At 42.8% G+C, this 20,711-nt stretch overlaps 1 protein-coding gene across 1 annotated transcript; it reads left to right on the forward strand.

Annotated features, from left to right (window-relative positions):
- Positions 1-7,346: 7,346 nt before the first annotated feature.
- Positions 7,347-20,048, forward strand: SAR1A (secretion associated Ras related GTPase 1A). The gene is made up of 7 exons (XM_066621907.1): positions 7,347-7,537; positions 11,233-11,305; positions 13,921-14,040; positions 14,471-14,536; positions 16,339-16,442; positions 18,238-18,369; positions 19,417-20,048. Exons 2-7 carry the CDS (start codon positions 11,248-11,250, stop codon positions 19,531-19,533), a joined length of 597 nt encoding a protein of 198 aa, XP_066478004.1. The 5' UTR covers positions 7,347-7,537; positions 11,233-11,247; the 3' UTR covers positions 19,534-20,048.
- The last annotated feature ends 663 nt before the right edge of the window (positions 20,049-20,711 follow it).

The following is a 20,711-nucleotide window of genomic DNA, read 5'->3' on the forward strand; positions in this document are numbered from 1 at the left end:
TCTTGGTAACAAATAAAGCTGAATTCAAGTGGCAGGACCATGGAGTGAGAGTTGCTGTAGACTTGCTTCCTTGTGGTGGTGGAAGCCCTGTTTGCTTGGCATTTGCTATTTTGAACAACAATCCTATTAGGTTGATACCAGAAGCATCAGACTGCGCTGAGACTAGACCTTCTTGCATAGAATGTGGCAGCTGCTTTGGACAGGAATGAGTCCCTGGGAACATATGGCAGTGTGTTGCTCTTCCACCTGCACTAGTTTACCAGGCACATTTCAAATAGCTGCATATAACATGCTCTATCTCATGTAGCTTGTGTACCTAGCATGTAGACCATATGTAACATAGCTTTGTAGTCTGTCTGAATGACTCATGCCATTTAATGTGAAATCTGCATAAGTGACTAAGGCTGTAGTCCTATATAAACTTTGCTGTGAGTAGACCTCTTTAATCTGAGGGGACTGTTGAGTCAATAGGCATAAGATTACACTAAGCCTGTGGTTTTCAAACTCTCCCAGAATTTGGAGAGTTGCAACACCCCAGTCTGAAAACCTCTGCACTTAGGTACAAGAATCAAGTATTCCTGCTTTGAACCAAAGGTGAAAAGAATTCCTTTCCAGAACACCTTTCCCCCCCACTACCACAGAACCTATTCTACTGTCATGAATGCCACTACTAAGGGCATATTCCACCTTATTTATTGTCAGGAAATGTCTCTTGGGCACATGCAGCAGGTGGACCAGGTATAGCCTCTACCAGCTCACACAACACCATTCCTCCTTGTTCTTGCTTCACTTTCCTTACGGGTTAAATTTGAAATAATGAAAAAAGTAGATGTCTGCTATCATTCCAAGCTATGAAGTATAGACAGAAGAATGCTGCTTTGTGAAAGTCCCAGACTAACTGCAAACCCTCAAAATTGGGGGATTTCTTAATACCAAGCAGTAGCAGAAAATGCTTCTCAAGAGATATACGGTAACTCATCTCTCAAGCACGAACAGACACCAGGCCAATAAAGTGGTAAGACTATAAGAAATTTAAGGACTGGGGAATCAAACTAATGAATCAGAGAAGGCAAGGAAGGAAAACACTCTGTTGATCAGCTACCCAAAGAGAAAAAAAAGGGGTGAGTTGTCAGCTAAGGCTGGCAAAGAGAGCAAAAAGCAAACTGAAAACAATTTGAAGCATCTGAATAAGATCCCTCCCCTTATTAGGTGGCTTCAGTCTTCTGCCACTTGGCCATTGAGTGGGAGAGCCTTTTATGAAACAGCAACTGCTTCCAATGATGCAAAAGGTGAAGTTGGGCTTGTCTCATGCTTTATATAGTCTGTGGGTTTTAACCATATTTTACCTGTGTGATTTGATGTTTTGGGATCATCTGAGCTCTTGAATTTACTGCTCCTGGCAATCAGGTGCATTTTACAATCCTGTGAACTGGCAAAAAGTCAACTGTGTTTACCAAGTCAAGGGGGAAGATGAAAGTGCAACACCAAAAAGCTAGAGGGTAATGGCTACTGCCTCAGGATGATCTAGCAGTGTTTTTAAAATACAGAGGCATATCAGAAGCCTGGGCAGGGGCCTGGGTTAGAAGAGCCCAACACAGGGAAAAATTAAGGACTATGTGCCAAACCACATGAAATGTAGGCCACTCTTTTCAATGTGTTATACCATACCCATTCTCTAATTTAAAGGGCTGTTGAGTTGGCTTGAACTCAGGTGTGAATGGGTATATTATAGTACCTATTGGGTCAATGAGGAAATACATTAGGTCTAAAAAATTATAATACAATTGAAAGCCTATTTAGACAATTCCTTGAACAATTAACTGCATCAAGCAACTGAGTCTGCTAATTACTCCATGTAATAGTCTCCATATAAAAAAAAATCTATACAAATACTGCTCATCCTCAGTAGCAGTACAATTAACAATTCAGCATATGTGGTATAGCTATACTCAACTTCAGAATATACGTCTACATTCTAAGGTGCAATACTTTTTTCTTTAGTTTCTCAACCTACTGGATTCTGAGGGTGTACCTGTACTCTTGATGGAAGAAACATGCTTCAGAAATAATTGTATAGTCTATCCTAGCAGGAATAGGATCTATGAAGGAAAAACAGGTGTAATAGGAAATTATCAGGGCTATCTACTTCTATTAACATGAACGCCTGAGAGCAGAGTGGGTTTACAACACTACCATCCCACCCAAGCCTTTCTCCAATTTTTACTATGTCATATGAAAAGCCTACATTGAGCAAAGTGACCATCTGATTTAAACATTACTTTCTCTTTCCACACAGCAGGGGCAACATTTACAAGTGATGAATCTCATCACAAGTGGTGAAAATGGTGTTAAGTGAATAGAGATGGTTTGGCACAGCCTGCTGTCATCAAGGGCCAAATCAAATGAACATTTAGTGGTCAGCAGGGAGTTGAATGGAACCCAAAACCCAGTTCAGAGAGTTTTTGTCAGTGAACCAGCTCAGACATTAGATCTCTTGGTTGACCGAACTGCACCTCTTAATGCAACAAGTGGTGGCCAATGTAAAAAAACAATTGGGCATGCAGAAGTTGCTTTGGAGGGATAGTGAGAGCTCCTCTTTGCTCCGGCTGTATTTTGGAGAAAGTAGATTTTTTAAATGAGCCACTTGCAAAGAAGGTGACTGGGAGAAAGTGAAACAGGTAGGCAGGGTCTTGGGCAGAATGTCTACCTGGTGCTCAAGTACAGGTTTGCCCATTCACAGGCTATTTTCAGTAATAAGGTTTCAACATAGTGGATTCCCCCATGGAGGCAGGAAGTTCCTTGTGTTTCTGTTAGATCTCAGTTCCACCTTACTGTCACTACTATGCATCCTAACAGGGTAAATTCTTTTTATTGTTAAAGTTCTTTAATTGTTTAGTAAAATCAAGTTAAGTAAAAAAGTAAAATTCTTTAATTATTAAGTTAGTGGAGCTAACTGGAGCCCCAATCCTATCCAACTTTCCAGCACTGATGCAGTTGTGCCAACAGGGTGTGCGCTGCATCCTGTGGTAGTGGAGCCAGTCACAGAGGCCTCCTCAAGGTACAGGAACATCTTGGGGTGGCATTGGCACTGGAAAGTTGGACAGGATGGGGACCAGATAATGACAGGAACTGGAGAGATATTTATAAGCTAGGCAGGAGGTCCTGTTTTAATACCACCATAACATCCCAGTACCCAAAGCATCATTGCTCCAGAGCAACTCAATGTGAGAGGACAGAGATTTGGAGATTTGTTTGGAGATGAAAAGCCATTTCTGCCCAACACAGAACTGCAACATACGCAACTCCAATTGCATATACGCAACAGGGATCAAATGTGTTTACCTGTGGGTTGGGCAGAAATGGGTTAGAAATGGCATTGAGAGAAGCACTGCTGACTGCATTTACTGCCCAATAAGTCTACAAAGGACCCACCTTGCAGTTTACGGTGTTGTTGTTATTAATTACACAGGTCTGCAACCAAAAAGCTGTTTTCATAATTTTATCTGATTCTTATGTTTTTGGTGCACTGAATTCGAAAATGACCACCGTTTTTTCCTGGGACGTCAGGTTTTTTCACAATCGAAATGTGCCTTGGTCAAACAGGTAGCTGGAAATCGCTAAATTTCAAATTCATCATACTTGGGGGGGAAAAAACTGAACATGGAAAAACAAATTTTTCACTGCCAGTGCTCCCAAAAGCATGAAAATACATGTAAAAGCAAAAATTTGTTGATGGAAGGTACATCTTTTGCATGGTACAGACATCGGGAAAAAGACTTTCTGTCTTACTTTTTTCATGAGGGCAATTTGGTGTTTTGCTCTGATTTAGAGGGGTTGATGGCTCAGTTCCACATTCAGTATGATTCTTCTGAATGGAGGCTTTTCATTGACTCTTCCAAAAGAAGCTTAAAAGCAGTTTTACTTCACAATGGTGGCTGTTATGCGTCCATTCCTGTTGCTCATTCGGTGTACTTGAAGCAGACTTATGAGAACTTGGAGTTGGTACTCAAGAAAGTGGGTTATCAAAACCAAAACTGGTTGGTATGTGGGAATTTAAAAGTATTGTGTATGCTGCTGGGACAACAGGCTGGGTACACCAAATACCCTTGTTTTCTATGTTTATGGGACAGTAGAGACTGGCAAAATCACTGGAAGCAAAAAAATTGGCCACCAAGAAGTCTAGTTGTTGGTGAAAAGAATGTTCTCAGAGATACATTGGTACCCCCTGAGAAGGTTTTATTACCACCACTCCATATAAAATTAGGATTAATGAAGCAATTTGTTAAGGCACTTCCCAAAGATAGCGAATGCTTCAAGTACTTGGGATCCAAGTTTCCAGGTTTAACGGAGGCAAAACTGAAAGGGGTTTTTTGTTGGCCCGGATATTAGAAAACTCATATTCGACAAAGACTTCATCAGTTCAATGACTCCAACTCAAAAAGAAGCGTGGGTTGCCTTTACTGTGGTCATAAATAACTTTTTGGGAAACCAAAAGGACCCAAATTACAAGGAAATGGTGGAAACAATGTTGAAAGCGTTCCACAAGCTTGGTTGCTCCATGAGCTTAAAAGTCCATTTTCTCAACTCACACCTACACTATTTTCCTGAAAATTTGGGAGCAGTGAGTGAAGAGCAGGGAGAACGTTTCCATCAAGATATAAAAGAAATAGAAAGAAGGTATCAAGGGAAATAGAGTGTAACGATGATGGCTGACTACTGCTGGATGTTGTATAGGGATCTTCTGGAAGCCACCTACAAGAGGAAAAGCTCAAAAAGAAGTTTAGAGTTTAAAAAAGACGATTTCACAAGCAATCTACTTGAGTGTGGTGTTAATTTTGTTGTCACCTGTGCAAATGAGTTAATATTTTTCATGTAAATAAAATATTTGCGTTAAGAGATTTTTTAAAACGATGACCACCCGTTTGTTCGAAAACCTGACGTCCCAGGACAAAACTGCTATCGTTTTTGGATTCAGCGCACCAAAAATCATAAGAATCAGTCAACAAAACCAAAACAGCTGTCCAAAAAATTTCTGTGTTGTTGTTGTTGTTATTTATATAACACTTTTCAACAAAAAGTTCACGGAGCCTTTTACAGAGAAAAATCAAATACCTAATGGCTCCCTGTCCCAAAAGGGCTCACAATCTATAAAGATGCAAAATAACACCAGCAGGAGCCACTAGAAAAGACACTGCTGGGGTGAGGTGGGCCAGTTAGTCTCCCCCTGCTAAATAAATGAGGAGCACCCACTTGAAAAAGTGCCTCTTACTCAGTTAGCAGGGGTTTATTCTGTGCATGTCTACTCTGACATAATCCCCATTAATTTAAACCTCAAGTACAAATATGTACCTCAAATACATAAGGGAGTTACTCCTAAGAAAGTGTGTCTAGGATTGTTGCCCTGGTTACCTAGCATAGGTTAACTAGTCACCTGAGCAGTGGTGGCATTCCTCAGTGCCACTGTAGGTGGAGGTGCCATTTTAATTATCATGCAATGCTCTCCTGATGCTGCACTGCTGTGAGTGACCCAATGGCAGTGAAGGCACCAGAAGTAATAGTCCTTTCTGACATAATGGGTCTCAGAGCAATGCAATGCTGATGCTGGTCCTCTGACCTGCTTATTGAACCACTGTTCAAAACTCACGTTTTAACTGGAGGGTTAAAGGTTACTGATAAACCAAAATTCAAACCAAATGATGAATGGTTCAAATCTATGATGGTTGGCTCATGATTTTCTGTGCTTTGACTGTACTAACTTTGTACGTGTTTTGAAACATATCTTAGAACACTCAAAAGTTGGGTAAACCAATACTGTTTCCAAAGATCCCTGTCCAGAGATGATTTACCACATGGTAATGCACACCATCCATTTTTAAATATGGTACCTCAAATACATAAGGTAGTGTTTCTGGTTAATTAAAATAACTGATTAAAGGGATTATGTATAAAGAAGCAAATGTGGTAGCAATGCATGCTACCAAAGCAAAAAAAGTATTAAACTGTTTAAAGCAGTGTTTCTCAATATTTGTCCTCCACCATTCCACTTCACGTGGTCCACCTATTGGAAGTACCACCAGAAGTACCATCACCAGTTATTTACAGGTTGGGAGGCCAAAAGTAAGAGGCTCAGAGTGGATGGGAGTGCTTTTTCAAGCATGGAAAATTACCCTTTCAAGCTCTACCCACTGAGCCGAGCCTTCTCCCGCTGCCTGTTGTGTTGTGTTCTTGGTCTCACTGTTGAGCGGCAGGTGCCTAGCGAGTACCACCAGGCACCACCTCAAGTACCACTGGTGGTACTTGTGAAACACGGGTTTAAATCAATTGTTTATTTAAAGGATTTATATCCCACCTTTGCTAATCCTCAAGGTGGTGTTCAGATATACAATATATAAAAACAATAAATAAAATTATAAGGGAACACAACCAATTGTGGTTGTGTAAATGTGACAATTGTATAGATATGGTGGTAACATGTTGATAGGGCCCCATCATATCCCATTTTCCAGTGCTGGTGAAGTTGTGCCAGTGGGGTGTGCGCGGCATCCTGTGGTGGAGAGGCAGTCACTGGGGCCTTCTCAAGGGATGGGAACATGCCTTCCCTCACCACCGGGGCTGCATTGTGGCTACACCAGAGCTGGAAAGTTGGACAGGGTTGGGCCCTGAGGCTGCAACCCTCTCCACACTTTCCTGGGAGTAAGCTCCATTGACTTTAATGGCGCTTACTTCTGAGTAGACGCGCAGAGGCTTGGGCTCTAAGGCTGCACTCCGACCTATGCTTTCCTGGGAGTAAGCCTCACTGAACACAATGGGATTCACTTCTAAGTAGACAGGCCTAGGCTTGGGCTGCTGTTAGCCTGTCTGGGTTATTGGCCAGTCAGAGACTGGGAGCCCAAGCCTAGGCCTGTCTACTTACTCCCAGGAAAGCCTAGGCCTGTCTACTAACTCCCAGGAAAGTGCGGCTAGGACTGCAGCCTCTGGGGGCGGGGAGCAGCAACGGCCAGGACACCCTAGCCAGTTTCGACGAGAGGCATCCAGGCGCCTCATACCGGGTCGGTCCACTGGGAACTCAGGCGGGGGGGGCCTGCTTTGACTAGAGGGCGTGGTGGGTCTTCTCCTAGCTCCCAGCGAGCACTGGGGAAGACCTTTGAGACTCCAGGCCCTCTACGGGGGAGCTTTCGAGTCAAAGCTCCCGCCCAACCGCTTAACGGTAACAACCGTTTCTCCCCCCCCCGCGCGCTTCCACTTGGACTCGTCCCTAACGTCTCCGAGCGCGAGGGCGCGGCCACACCCAGAGAGCGTGCTCGAGCAGGCCGTCGTCATTACGTCCGCAGGACACGTAGCGCGCGGCCCGGCGGCCAACGAGGCGGTAACAGCAGCCTTGCAGCCTCCTTACCGGAAGCAGCTGTGGGAGGAGGTGCTACGTAGTTCCGGTGTGTAGCTGGCGTCTGAGAGCGGGTGAGGTAAGGGGTGCGGGGGAGAAGCCGAGCCGCCGCCTGGTTCAGAGCCGCTGTCGCCTTCGGAGCCACCACTGGGGAAGGTGAGGAGGAGGAACGGGCTGGGAGCCGTGGCGGGCGGAGGGGTGGCGGCGCTGGCGGCCTGGGTCTCAGCCTCAGCCGGCGGGAGGGAGGGGGAGCACAAGTGACACGCAGGCGAAGTGGAGGAGGGGTCTGGGAAGGCCTCGCCGGCTGTGCCGCCTCCTCGCCTCTCCCCGGTATGAAGGGTGTAGGGCGGGGGAGGCTCTTCTGTTGGCTCGGGCTTCAGGGGCCGTGAGTACCGTCGCACTCTGAGGCTGCCGTCCTACCCGCACTTTCCTGGGACTAAGCCCCATTGACTACAAGGGGGCTTACTTCTGGGTAGACATGCCTGGGATTGGGCTCTCAGGCTTCAATCCTATCCACACTTTCCTAGGAGTAAGCCCATTGGTTATAATGGGGCTTTGAGTAGACACGACTAGGATTGGGCTCTGAGGCGTCAATCCTATCCACACTTTCCTAGGAGTAAGCCCATTGGTTATAATGGGGCTTTCCTCTGAGTAGACAGGACTAGGATTGGGCTCTCAGGCTCCAATCCTATCCACACTTTCCTAGGAGTAAGTCCATTGGTTATAATGGGTTTTATTTCTGAGTAGACAGGCAATGGATTGGACTCTGTCCCATTTTGAGTGTCTTCTGCTCCCCTACTGTGGCTGGCTTGGTTTCTTGCTCTTGCTCTCTTATCTCTGCCAGCTGACCCCCCCTTCTTTCTTCGGTTCTGATGTTGCCTCAACAGTGGCCTCTGCTACTTCTGCGCCCCCTTTGTAATAGGGGGCTATGAATATGTCTAGGCCATTGTAAAACAAGGGGCAAAAACTGGGACCCTTGGACCAAGCCCATGTGCTTGAGTGACACTACCTGATACATGTACACACTGCCAGCCCTGTCCACTTAGTACATTGGGAGAAATGAGCCTGCATGATTGGACTTTGGGTGTACAAGACTCTTTCCTGCCACCCACATTCTTGTTGGGTGGTTCCCAGCAGGTCTACTTACTGATGGAACTGTATGAGTGTAAGTGAAGCACTTTGAACAATTGAACTTTATTTTATCACTGCTGTGTATTGTTAGCACTCCCTCTTGCTCTCTTTCTAAGCTTTTGTTCTGGCTCTGCTGGAGCCACCTTTCCTTCTTCTCCCCACTGTTATGTACCTGTGTAAAAGGTGTGAAAGACTCTCAATATGTCAATACACTGCAGTGTTTCTTAAACTGTGGGTCAAGGCCCACTAGGTGGGTTGCAAGCCAATTTCAGGTGCACCCTCATTCATTTCAATATTTTTAATATATTAGACTTGATGCTACCATGGTATGTAACTGCATTTGGGGAAGTGTTATGCACCTGTACTTTTAACAGGCTATTATGTATATGCTTTTAACAGTGATGGTAAATGAAACTTACTCATGTGTAAGTGTGGGCAGGATTGCAGCCTATGATAGTTAACAATTTTCCTGGTTGATTTTGTCATTTCTGGTCATGACATCACGTCCAATGGCTCCTGACAGATTCTCATTCTAAAAAGTGGGTCCCAGTGCTAAAAGTTTGAGAATCACTGCATACTGTGGTGCACCTGTTGAGCTTCTGTTCACATTATTTCTGTTTGTGTGACAGGAGAAAAAAATTGGCGATGTTCACATCATGTTGGGTTTAAAAAAATAGAGTGGAACAAAGGGAGAGTTCTTTTCAAGTGAGCCTCAGGGAATGAATATCTGATGTGGGTGTGCTGTAACACAGTTAGAAACTACCTTTCCCAAAGCGCTTAACTATTAAGTGGCAAATTGTTGAAATAAACTAAAAGTCCTAAGCCCCCAATGCCTTTTGGGAATCCATGCCATCTTGACTTGGAAGTTTATTTAGTAGTAAGAGGAAGTACACTGCATGTATGCTTAGAATCACTCTTGTTAATGTCAGATGTTCCAAAGCTGTTTCTTGACACTGAAGACAGTTTTGGATACTAGATTCTGGCTTGGAGTTCATTGCAACCTGTCTGAGCATTTGTATTGGCATAAGGGAGGTTGATATCTACCAGAAAATGCTGGCCTACCCAATTTAGTTACCAGTTAGCTGACCTTATTGATGCTAAGATTCGCTAAAACTGTTTTATATATTGACACACTCACTCACTCACTCACACTTTCTGTGTCTTTTCCAGTGAGAGCATTCAAGGTGGCTTATGATATTAAATGCAATAATAAACAATTAAAACAAAGAATACAAAGCAAATTTTATTGGATCACATAAAAGAGTAAAATTACATTTGATTAAAAGCGCCTTTACCTACCTGGACATTCTTGAGAATGGTTAACATAAGAGCATAAGAACAGCCCCACTGGATCAGGCCATAGGCCCATCTAGTCCAGCTTCCTGTATCTCACAGCTGCCCACCAAATCCCCAAGGAAGCACACTAGATAACAAGAGACCTCATTCTGGTGCCCTCCCTTGCATCTGCCATTCTGACATAGCCCATTTCTAAAATCAGGAGGTTGGACATGCACGCCATGGTTTGTAACCCGTAATGGATTTTTCCTCCAGAAACTTGTCCAATCCCTTTTTAAAGGCATCCAGGCCAGACGCCATCACCACATCCTGTGGCAAGGAGTTCCACAGATCAACCACACGCTGAGTAAAGAAATATTTTCTTTTGTCTGTTCTAACTCTCCCAACACTGAATTTTAGCGGATGTCCCCTGGTTCTGGTGTTATGTGAGAGTGTAAAGAGCATCTCTCTATCCACTCTGTCTATCCCCTGCATAATTTTGTATGTCTCAATCATGTCCCCCCTCAGGCATCTCTTTTCTAGGCTGAAGAGGCCCAAACGCCATAGCCTTTCCTCATGAGGAAGGTGCCCCAGCCCCGTAATCATCTTAGTTGCTCTCTTTTGCACCTTTTCCATTTCCACTATGTCTTTTTTGAGATGTGGCGACCAGAACTGGACACAATACTCCAGGTGTGGCCTTACCATCGATTTGTACAATGGCATTATAATATTAGCCGTTAAGTATAAATTATGGTATGTTACTGAATTTTTCCATCTAGTGTGGTCGATGTTGAAATGAAGAGCCTCTTTCTCCACTGTCAGAATAAGATTGTATACCTTTTACTCAAAGGCTTCCTTAGTGCACTGGTTGCATGAGGAGAACCTCAGTGCTATGTTCTACTCCTGCGAACTACTCACCACCACACGGCAGGAGATCCACAGATTTTGTGGCCCCTGGAGCACTTGTTGATAGAACTGCAGCCTTCACATTCTCTTTCAGTGCATAAACCCTAAATCAAAAGCTTATCATGAAGATACACTGTAGTTTTTTTTTGCTTATTTTCTTTGTGATGTGTATAGTAGTTCAAACTACTATGTAATTGCAAAGATTAGGAATATTTGGGAAATGTCTGTCTTCAGTGGTATTATGTATGGAGCCAACTTAACCTATTCTGTATATCAGTTACGCTGGTACAGAGGCATCCAGAGAGAACATAGAAGCTATTGTGTGTAAGCTGTTAACTCTTATACCCGTTTGAGAGAGGAAGTGTTGATTTGTTTCTGCCATCTACAAACATGTGATGGAGCTGCCACTCAAGCCTTTTTTTCTGCTAGTCCATGGATATCGAACTTCTGTTTGCCAGCTTTCTTGTTCATAGGCAAGTGTGATAGTTAAAATGTTCTGGTATGCAACCAAGACTTGACTGAATGTTTTTTTTTCCTAGGCTTGATCTCCCACAATGTCTTTCATATTTGACTGGATCTACAATGGCTTCAGCAGTGTGCTGCAATTTCTAGGTAAGAGTTCAAATCTAGCTCTTCTATATTTTAATATTAATCCAGATATGTAGCTCTTTTTAGTCAGAATGTATCTATAGTGATGGTTTTCATATAATCTGCTGCTTATAGTTGCATGAGATGATCGCAGGGGTTTGTTGCCCATTTACGTCTTTGCCTCTTTTGTGACTGTTAAAGATACAAACGTCTCATAGCAGGTTAAGGTAAGCATCTTGCAGCATTAATCTGCCCTCCCTTCATCTTCTTATAATTTTGAATAGGTGGTGTTTTACTCATGTACCCTGGACACCTAACTAACTTCTAATTTTTAAAGATGGCTTTGCAGTCCTATCTGGAGGTTCTCTCTGCTAGGTCTTTGCCATCTTGTCACTCTTATAGCCCAATCCTGTCCTACAGGCCGACTGGTTTGTGCTGTATCCAGTGCAGGGTAGGAGGTGGTTGCTGTGCAGTTCAGATTAAGGGGATTTATGTCCTCTACTGCATGTAGCACAGCAGCCACCACAATGGTGCTACTCGATTTGCGCCAGCACAACTGCTGGCGCAGATCCAGGCTGCTTAGGAGGAGGTTAGAATATGACCTAGGTTGCCCATGCTGGACCCCCCCTCGGACCTGGTCTACCCTTGTGCCAATCTCCGTAGACTGGCGTGATCTCGCCTTTTGCAGTCCAGAATCCAGTATGGGGAGGCCGGTGCATGTCCTTGCACCTGGCTCACAAGCCTTATGACACATTTGCAATACTCCTGGTTTTGTCCACGGAACTTGTGCCAGCTTGTGATCGGATGCTTTGGGTTGTGTTCTTAATCTAATTGGAGTGTTTATTGGAGTAATTGCACAGCTACAGCATTAGGCCAGGCCTTGCTGAGGGAGAGTCAGCATGGCTTCTGTAAGGGTAAGTCTTGCCTCACGAACCTTATAGAATTCTTTGAAAAGGTCAACAGGCATGTGGATGCAGGAGAACCTGTGGACATTATATATCTGGACTTTCAGAAGGCGTTCAACACGGTCCCTCACCAAAGGCTACTGAAAAAACTCCACAGTCAGGGAATTAGAGGACAGGTCCTCTCATGGATTGAGAACTGGTTGGAGGCCAGGAAGCAGAGAGTGGGTGTCAATGGGCAATTTTCACAATGGAGAGAGGTGAAAAGCGGTGTGCCCCAAGGATCTGTCTTGGGACCGGTGCTTTTCAACCTCTTCATAAATGACCTGGAGACAGGGTTGAGCAGTGAAGTGGCTAAGTTTGCAGACGACACCAAACTTTTCCGAGTGGTGAAGACCAGAAGTGATTGTGAGGAGCTCCAGAAGGATCTCTCCAGACTGGCAGAATGGGCAGCAAAATGGCAGATGCGCTTCAATGTCAGTAAGTGTAAAGTCATGCACATTGGGGCAAAAAATCAAAACTTTAGATATAGGCTGATGGGTTCTGAGCTGTCTGTGACAGATCAGGAGAGAGATCTTGGGGTGGTGGTGGACAGGTCGATGAAAGTGTCGACCCAATGTGCGGTGGCAGTGAAGAAGGCCAGTTCTATGCTTGGGATCATTAGGAAGGGTATTGAGAACAAAACGGCTAGTAATATAATGCCGTTGTACAAATCTATGGTAAGGCCACACCTGGAGTATTGTGTCCAGTTCTGGTCGCCGCATCTCAAAAAAGACATAGTGGAAATGGAAAAGGTGCAAAAGAGAGCGACTAAGATGATTTCGGGGCTGGGGCACCTTCCTTATGAGGAAAGGCTACGGCATTTGGGCCTCTTCAGCCTAGAAAAGAGACGTCTGAGGGGGGACATGATTGAGACATACAAAATTATGCAGGGGATGGACAGAGTGGATAGGGAGATGCTCTTTACACTCTCACATAATACCAGAACCAGGGGACATCCACTAAAATTGAGTGTTGGGCGGGTTAGGACAGACAAAAGAAAATATTTCTTTACTCAGCGTGTGGTCGGTCTGTGGAACTCCTTGCCACAGGATGTGGTGATGGCGTCTAGCCTAGATGCCTTTAAAAGGGAATTGGACAAGTTTCTGGAGGAAAAATCCATTATGGGTTACAAGCCATGATGTGTATGCGCAACCTCCTGATTTTAGAAATGGGTTATGTCAGAATGCCAGATGCAAGGGAGGGCACCAGGATGAGGTCTCTTGTTATCTGGTGTGCTCCCTGGGGCATTTGGTGGGCCGCTGTGAGATACAGGAAGCTGGACTAGATGGGCCTATGGCCTGATCCAGTGGGGCTGTTCTTATGTAGGTGTGGGGCAGAAAAAACAGAGCTCACAATTTCAGGGGGCAGAAGTGCACAGAAACCTAGTACTAGGGAGGAAGGGGCAAAACAGAATGGAAAAATCAGTGCTATTTTGAATGTACCCTAAGAAATAGTAGTGACTCAGTTGCAACACATTACCAGTTAGAAAGCCAACTCTGTTACATGTAATCTTTTCCCACTGGTGGTAGAATTGTAACAGCGTGAAAATTTGTTAAAGAAAATTATTGGCCATAACTTCTGAAGGTGCTACCATGTGCCCCTGCCCCCAAATGACATGGTTTTGGATATCCTTATTGTACAACTTCTACTGAGTTGGTGTGTTCAGTCTGTTATACATGATGTTTGTTTCTGCAGGTTTATACAAGAAGTCTGGGAAATTAGTTTTCTTAGGTTTGGATAATGCAGGCAAAACGACTCTTCTGCACATGCTTAAAGATGACCGAATGGGTCAACATGTTCCTACACTGTATGCAAGTAAGTGTTGGCTTGTTGTGGTGGTATCTATTATGATCCATTGTAATTGTTGTTGGCTATTGATAGGTTCTACAGCTTTCCATCCTATAGGCCTTTATTAAAGTTGCACAATGATAGCTATCGTTGAAACTGAAGTCTTCAAAGTAAGGCTTCTAAAGTTATTCCAAATGGCTTTTGTAAGACTCTTGAACTTTAAAAAAAACAAACTAGTAAGGTTGTATGGAATTGTTCAACATATGGAAAAATGACTTTTTACCTCATGTTTCATATATCAGGGTTAAGAATATTCCTAGTCATTTTATAAGATTTTAAATACTTTTGGATGCACAGGTGATTCTTTAAGATGACTTTTGAATGGCTTATCTATTGGGGTAAGCATTTACATGGGAAGCAATGGTGCAAACATTTTGCTTATTTTTTTCTTCTCTAGCATCAGAAGAACTCACAATTGCAGGAATGACGTTCACAACATATGATCTTGGTGGCCATGAGCAAGGTAAAAGTATCTATTTGTAATTAGCAATTACCACATTTTGTCTTGATAATTATTCTGATGTAATGGATTTCATTAGCTGGTCATGGTATCCTATCTAAGGCATAAGAAGAGCTTTGCTGGATCAGGCCAAGGACTCATCTAGTCCAGTCTCCTGCATCTCACAGTGACTAATCAAATGCCTCTGGGACCACACAGGCAACAAGATATTTATATTGTGTTGCCATTCCCTTGCATCTGGCATTCAGAGATAGGCTTCCTCTAAAATTCAGAAGTTGCATACAATAATTATGATTTGCAACCTGTGATTGACTTTCCTCCATAAATTTGTCCAGGTCCTTTTCAAAGTCAGGTGCCATCACAACATCTTGTGGCAAGGAGTTCCACAGATCAGTTACATGCTAGTTAAGGAAATATTTCCCTCTTTTGCCTGTCATTCTTAGTGAATGACCACAGTTCTGGAACTGTGTAAGAAGGAAAAGAAATTCCCTTTTTCCACCCCATGCATAATTTTATGTCTCAGTCAGGCCCCTCTGTTTAGACTGAAGAGCGTCAAGCATCTTTCCTTGTCAGGTAGGTGACCCAGCCCACTAACACAGGCCAACACACATTTTACTTCCTTAAATGTTACACCAATTCCTGGGTATATTTGGGGTGCTGATTCCAAAAATGGCATCCGTTTTGCCCTATCATGTCTAGTTTTGGAGACACAGCATAGCCTCTTTAGTGAATGGTTCAAGCAGCTTCCTCATAAGGAAGCCTACACCATGGCTCCAAAACTAGACATGATAGGGGACAAAGGGTGCCATTTTTGGAATCAGCACCCCAAATTCATATCAAACCACCATAAAGTTTAGGAAAAACTTTTCTGACCCTCAATTTTGTAGGCCTGTGTAATCATTTTGGTAGCTCTTCTGCTCCTTTTCCTGTTCCACTATGTCCTTTTTGAGATATGGCAACCAAAACTGGACAAAATACTCCAGATGTGACCTTATCAACTAGTACAGTGCTGTAATACTGTTTTATTCTGAATACCTTTATTAGTTATGCTGAGCATAGGATTGACCTTCTTTACAGCTTCCGCATTCTGGGTTGACATTTTGATCAAGATGTCCATCACCATCACCCAATCTCTCTCCTGATCTGTCACAAAAGCTCAGAACCATCATTGTACTATGTATGATAAATTTTGGTCTCTTGTCCTAATGTGCTTCACACTTAAATGCATTGAAGCATATCTGCCTTTTTGCTGCTCATTACCCAAGTTTGAAGAGATCCTTCTGGACCCCTTCATAATCCATTCTAGATGTTATGACCCACAAATGTTGAGTATCATCCACAAACCTGGCCAACTCTATAATACTTACCCCCGACTCCTCATTAACAGTTCCCAATCAATACTTACTATTCTTACTCCTTGACTGAGTCTTCTCAAGAAGCTTTAGTGAGGGACTATATAAAATGCCTTCTGAAAATCTAGATATATATTATCAGAGGGTTCATCCACATGTCTGTTGAAAGCCCCATGTGAACTATGCTGTTCATGACAACGACCCTTGATGATTTCCATGATCATAGAGGCTACAGGAAAGAGCCACTGATCAATAAAATTTTAATACATGTTTTAAATTAGTGAGCTTACTCTTTTAACAATATTGGTATGCTCATGAAGTAGCTAGCAGTAGCTGTTTCTGGCTTTGATTCTGTTGGCAAACTGCAATTTGAAAATGATTCTTTTCTCAGTATTGCAACTAGTGACTGTGTTGCTGTCGGTATTCTTATAGCTATATTTCTTTTCCTTGTAGCTCGGCGTGTCTGGAAGAATTACTTCCCGGCAATTAATGGGATTGTCTTTTTAGTGGACTGTACAGATCCCTTGCGTTTTATGGAGTCTAAAACGGAGCTTAATGTATGTACAGGTGCACCTTTGTCTTGGTTTGTGCAGAATCTTTCTATTCCCTGTAAGAAATTAATATCCTGTAGATCAGTGGTTCTCCCATGTTTAGCTTCAGGACCCACTTTTTAGAATGGGAATCTGTCAGGACCCACTGGAAGTGATGTCATGACCAAAAGTCACATCATCAAGCAGGGTCATTTTTGCACTTCTAGGCTGCAGTCCTACCCACACTTACCCTGGAATAAGTCCCATTTACTATCATTGTTAAAAGTATATACACAATAAAAGTATAGATCTGTAACATTTCCTCAAATACTGTCACATACTATAGAAGCATCAGGTCTACTGAATTAAAATATTGAAATGAATGGGGACCCACCTGAAGTTGGCTTGCCACCCACGTAGTGGGTCCCAACCCACAGTTTGAGAAACACTGTTGGTAGATGTATGTTTAACTGGAAAAATCTAGTGATGGCATCCAAGGTGTAGAGTGGAAACATATCACAATTAGTTGAAGCAGCCAAGTTCTGCAAGACCAGTCTTCCATTTTGTTGGTTGCACCCATAATGGCAAGGCTATATTTTTCACTCTGGTTTGTTTTGTTGTTTTTTTTTTTTTTTTTTTGCACCATCTTGTTTTCTTTAGGGATCTAATGTGTGGAGGATTTTGCTATAGGGCAGATAGACTATCACTTTCTGATTCCCTCCAGCCCACTGAAAACATTTGTTGCCTCAAGTTGATTATAACTGGACTGTTTCAGATAACTGTTGTGGACTTTTAAAGTACCACTACAGTGATATTTACTTGGTAGGCTTGTGTCAAGATTTCAAATACCCTAATAAAAAATTCAAGTATGAGCAAAAGAACAATTGTGCTGGATCAGTTCAAAGGTTCATGTTGCCTAGGACAGTGGTTCCCAGACTTTTTAGCACCAGGACCCTCTTCATAAAATGACACTTTATTGGGACCCACCTAAGTTTACAAGACTTTTTTTAAAAATTTAGAAAGAAATAAAATTTTTATTTATTTAAGATGCTGCAATGTTAATTTCCCTATATTTACACATGCTTGCAAATTACATGAACTCTTTGCAGGGCAATTAGCAGCTTTCTGATTTTTGAAAAGCTTCAGGGCTTGGGGCAATTAGTTATCTGATCCTTCCATCACCTGTGTGTTCATTGGAGGCTATGCTTAGCTGCTATAGGATCCACCAAAAATCAGATTGTGACCCACCAGTGGGTACCAACTCATAGTTTAGGAACCACTGATCTAGCATGATTTTCAAAGTGGCCAGATAGATGCCTCTGGAAAGACTATAAGTAAGAGATGAAATAACTGAAATGTGAAGGCTTGTTTCAGAACCTGGAGGTTCTGTGTGGCCATAATGACTAATATCCACTGACAGATCTAGGCTTCATGAATGTATCTAACCTTTTTCGGATCGATCTTCAACTATTGGCCATCACCATATCTTGTTGTGAATTTTGTAAATGATGTGTGGTGTGCCTTCTTTGTCTGTCTTCATTTACCTGTCAGCAATGACTGACACTGATTGACCAAGTTCTAGTACTAAAGAGGAATAAAAACACTTTTCCCTGCTTTTCTCCCTACTCCCTAGAAGGCTCAAATGTTTCAACTGAACTGAAAAGCCTCAAATGTTACAACTTTTCCTTGTAAGAAAGGGACTTCAGCACCACCAATTTAATTGCCTTTCAGTAGCATGTGCTGAAGGTAGTGTTGAGTTTTTACCTGAATGTGAATTGCTTGCAAATATGTTGATGCACAAGTAATTATCTTCCCCTATTAGGCACTAATGACTGATGAAACAATATCCAATGTGCCAATTCTTATCTTGGGTAACAAAATTGACAAACCAGAAGCTATCAGTGAGGAGAAACTACGAGAAACCTTTGGGCTTTATGGACAGACCACAGGAAAGGTAAGGACAGCTCTGTACACAAATTAAGGAAATTTATTCTGTATTACAAAATCTAGATCCTTTTACAGCTGCATTGTAGAAAAAGCTTTATTTGAAGATCCATAAGTTCTAATGGCAGTTGAAATTTTGAAAACCTGGATCTTGTACTGATACTTACAGCCCAATCCTATCCTTCCCCCTCATAATACAGCCATGACAAAAAGGCACACTGTATCCAGTTGGGGCCTGCTTCTGATCCCCTTTCCCCTCAGTAAGCCTCCCATCCCACAGTGGTTCTCCTTAGACCTGTGCCAACAATTTTGCTGGTGCCAATCTGAGGAGAGAAAGGGGGTGGGGAGGCTGCTGCAGAAGGGGATTGGATCTGGCATGCACCATTGCCCCAGATCTTCCCCCTCCTTCCACCCTCCTGTCTCTCCCGTTGGTTTTCTGCTCCAGCAGGCGGTCATTGATCCTGCAGTGCACGCAAGAAGACTCTGGCATTCTCACCAGTGCTCCGGCAGGGTGGTATTTGGCATGCTGCTGGAGCACGCTTTACAGGTGCTTTTCAGCAGCTGATGCTGGCAGAACACTGGTTCTACCAGTTAGAGGCCATAAGATTGGGCTGTAATTAGTTCAGTCAAAATCTTGCTTCATCTTTGTCATGTGTCAGAGGATTGCAAGAGCTTACTTATGTAGAAAAGGCTTTTTATATGTTTCTCTTTGGGGGAAAAAGGCAACATGAAGAATATGCAAGACAAAACTTGTTGCATATGTCTTTACTGTAAGTTTTAATCAGTGTACTTGTTTGTGTCACGATTTACATGGCCTTTATAGGCATAAAGTTAATGTCACTTTTTGTAGCGTTCAGTGAGCCACTATCAGAATCAACATTTGCAGTAATGCTATATGGAACAAGCTGTAGTGGTCCCTTAGAATGCTATGTCAGACTGTTATGGCTTAATATGAATGTGATTGTGCTTCCTTCTGTGAGAGTTTGGGGTAATTGTCCATGCAGTTCAAGCATTCAGCAACTGAGTCACCATGAATGCATTCTTGTTTGCTCTTTAGGGGAATGTACCGCAGAAGGATTTGAACACACGTCCCATGGAAGTGTTTATGTGCAGTATACTGAAGAGGCAAGGCTATGGAGAAGGTTTCCGTTGGCTATCACAGTATATTGACTGATATTTGGAGAAACAGATCTACTCCTGGACTGATCCTGTTCACAGCTTCCTTATGGACTTTTCTATTAGAACATGGAAGGCTCTCCAACCGCAAACTGGCAATGACCAAGAGACTCCTGTCTTCAGTGACCCTATATCACAGTGGTGACACAATTCCTTTGTCTGGGAGATAACATTCTGTATATTGGTGCAGGCTGTCACTTCCAGTTGCCATTGTTCCCCGTGGAAACCATGGCTTTCAGTTGCAGTGGGGCTGGTGAGCTGGGATGCAAAACTCTGCGCACAGCACTCTGGTGGCTGGAAAAGAGAACATGTCTCACCACTGTGGCCAATTGACTTAAAAGATAAGCAATTATATTTTTTAAAGAGTGTTTAATGTAAATGGTGTCCCTTTAGTTTTTTTTTTAAAGTTAACATTCATCATCTCGTTTGGGCCAGAACCTGTTAGGATTTTTAAACATCTATTTAATGGTATTTAGATAGTTCCCAAATTAGTGAACCAGCTATCATGATATCCTTAATGAACAGAATAATAAATCCTTAATGAACAGAAAGATGGATTTAATTGCCCTGTAAGATGGTTGTACTGTCACACTGCTTGATCATGAAGACGGTGCTATTGGGACTGACTTGTGCAATGATTTTTCTTTAATTTACAGGGGTTTTAGTTGGGGGGAGGGAGAATGGAATGTGCAAGCACATGGCACACTTATTCAAGCTTTCCATGCCACTATGCGTAGGAGTCTTCTTGCGGTTAATCACTTTGGCCCACTTCTAAAAGTTATGATTACTTTTTGCAGCAGCAGAATTGTTGTCCCCAAATCTATGGGTTAGTTCTTTAACATACAGAATGTTCTATGTTGCAGGCAACTGCTCAGAAAATGCAGTAGAAATCATGAATTTGTTGTTGGGTTACGGTAGCATTAAATTGTGACAACATGCATATCATAATGCTATTAATGTAAACTAACCCCATTTCTTTTATATTCAACAGAGCTTGTGTTTGAAGTTTCATTACTGCCTAGACATCTTCATTTTTAGTGTAAAAAAGGACAACTTACTCCTTATTGGGGTGTAATGGTGCTCTAGTTGAAACTGTTGCAGCTTACTGACAGATGTCCTTCACTTTGAATGCAAGGGGCTGGCTTAGAGGGCCTAAAAACACTTGTGAAGATTTGT

Source organism: Tiliqua scincoides, chromosome 3 (genome assembly GCF_035046505.1).
Source record: "Tiliqua scincoides isolate rTilSci1 chromosome 3, rTilSci1.hap2, whole genome shotgun sequence".
NCBI lineage: Eukaryota > Metazoa > Chordata > Lepidosauria > Squamata > Scincidae > Tiliqua > Tiliqua scincoides.

What these genes read in the sequence shown, in the direction of transcription:
- SAR1A (XM_066621907.1), top strand. Translation starts at nt 11,248, where the DNA reads ATGTCTTTCATATTTGACTGGATCTACAATGGCTTCAGCAGTGTGCTG. An exon ending in CAGTGTGCTGCAATTTCTAG is followed by an intron (nt 11,306 to 13,920) that starts GTAAGAGTTCAA and finishes TTGTTTCTGCAG; the next exon opens with GTTTATACAAGAAGTCTGGG. An exon ending in AGTCTAAAACGGAGCTTAAT is followed by an intron (nt 16,443 to 18,237) that starts GTATGTACAGGT and finishes TTCCCCTATTAG; the next exon opens with GCACTAATGACTGATGAAAC.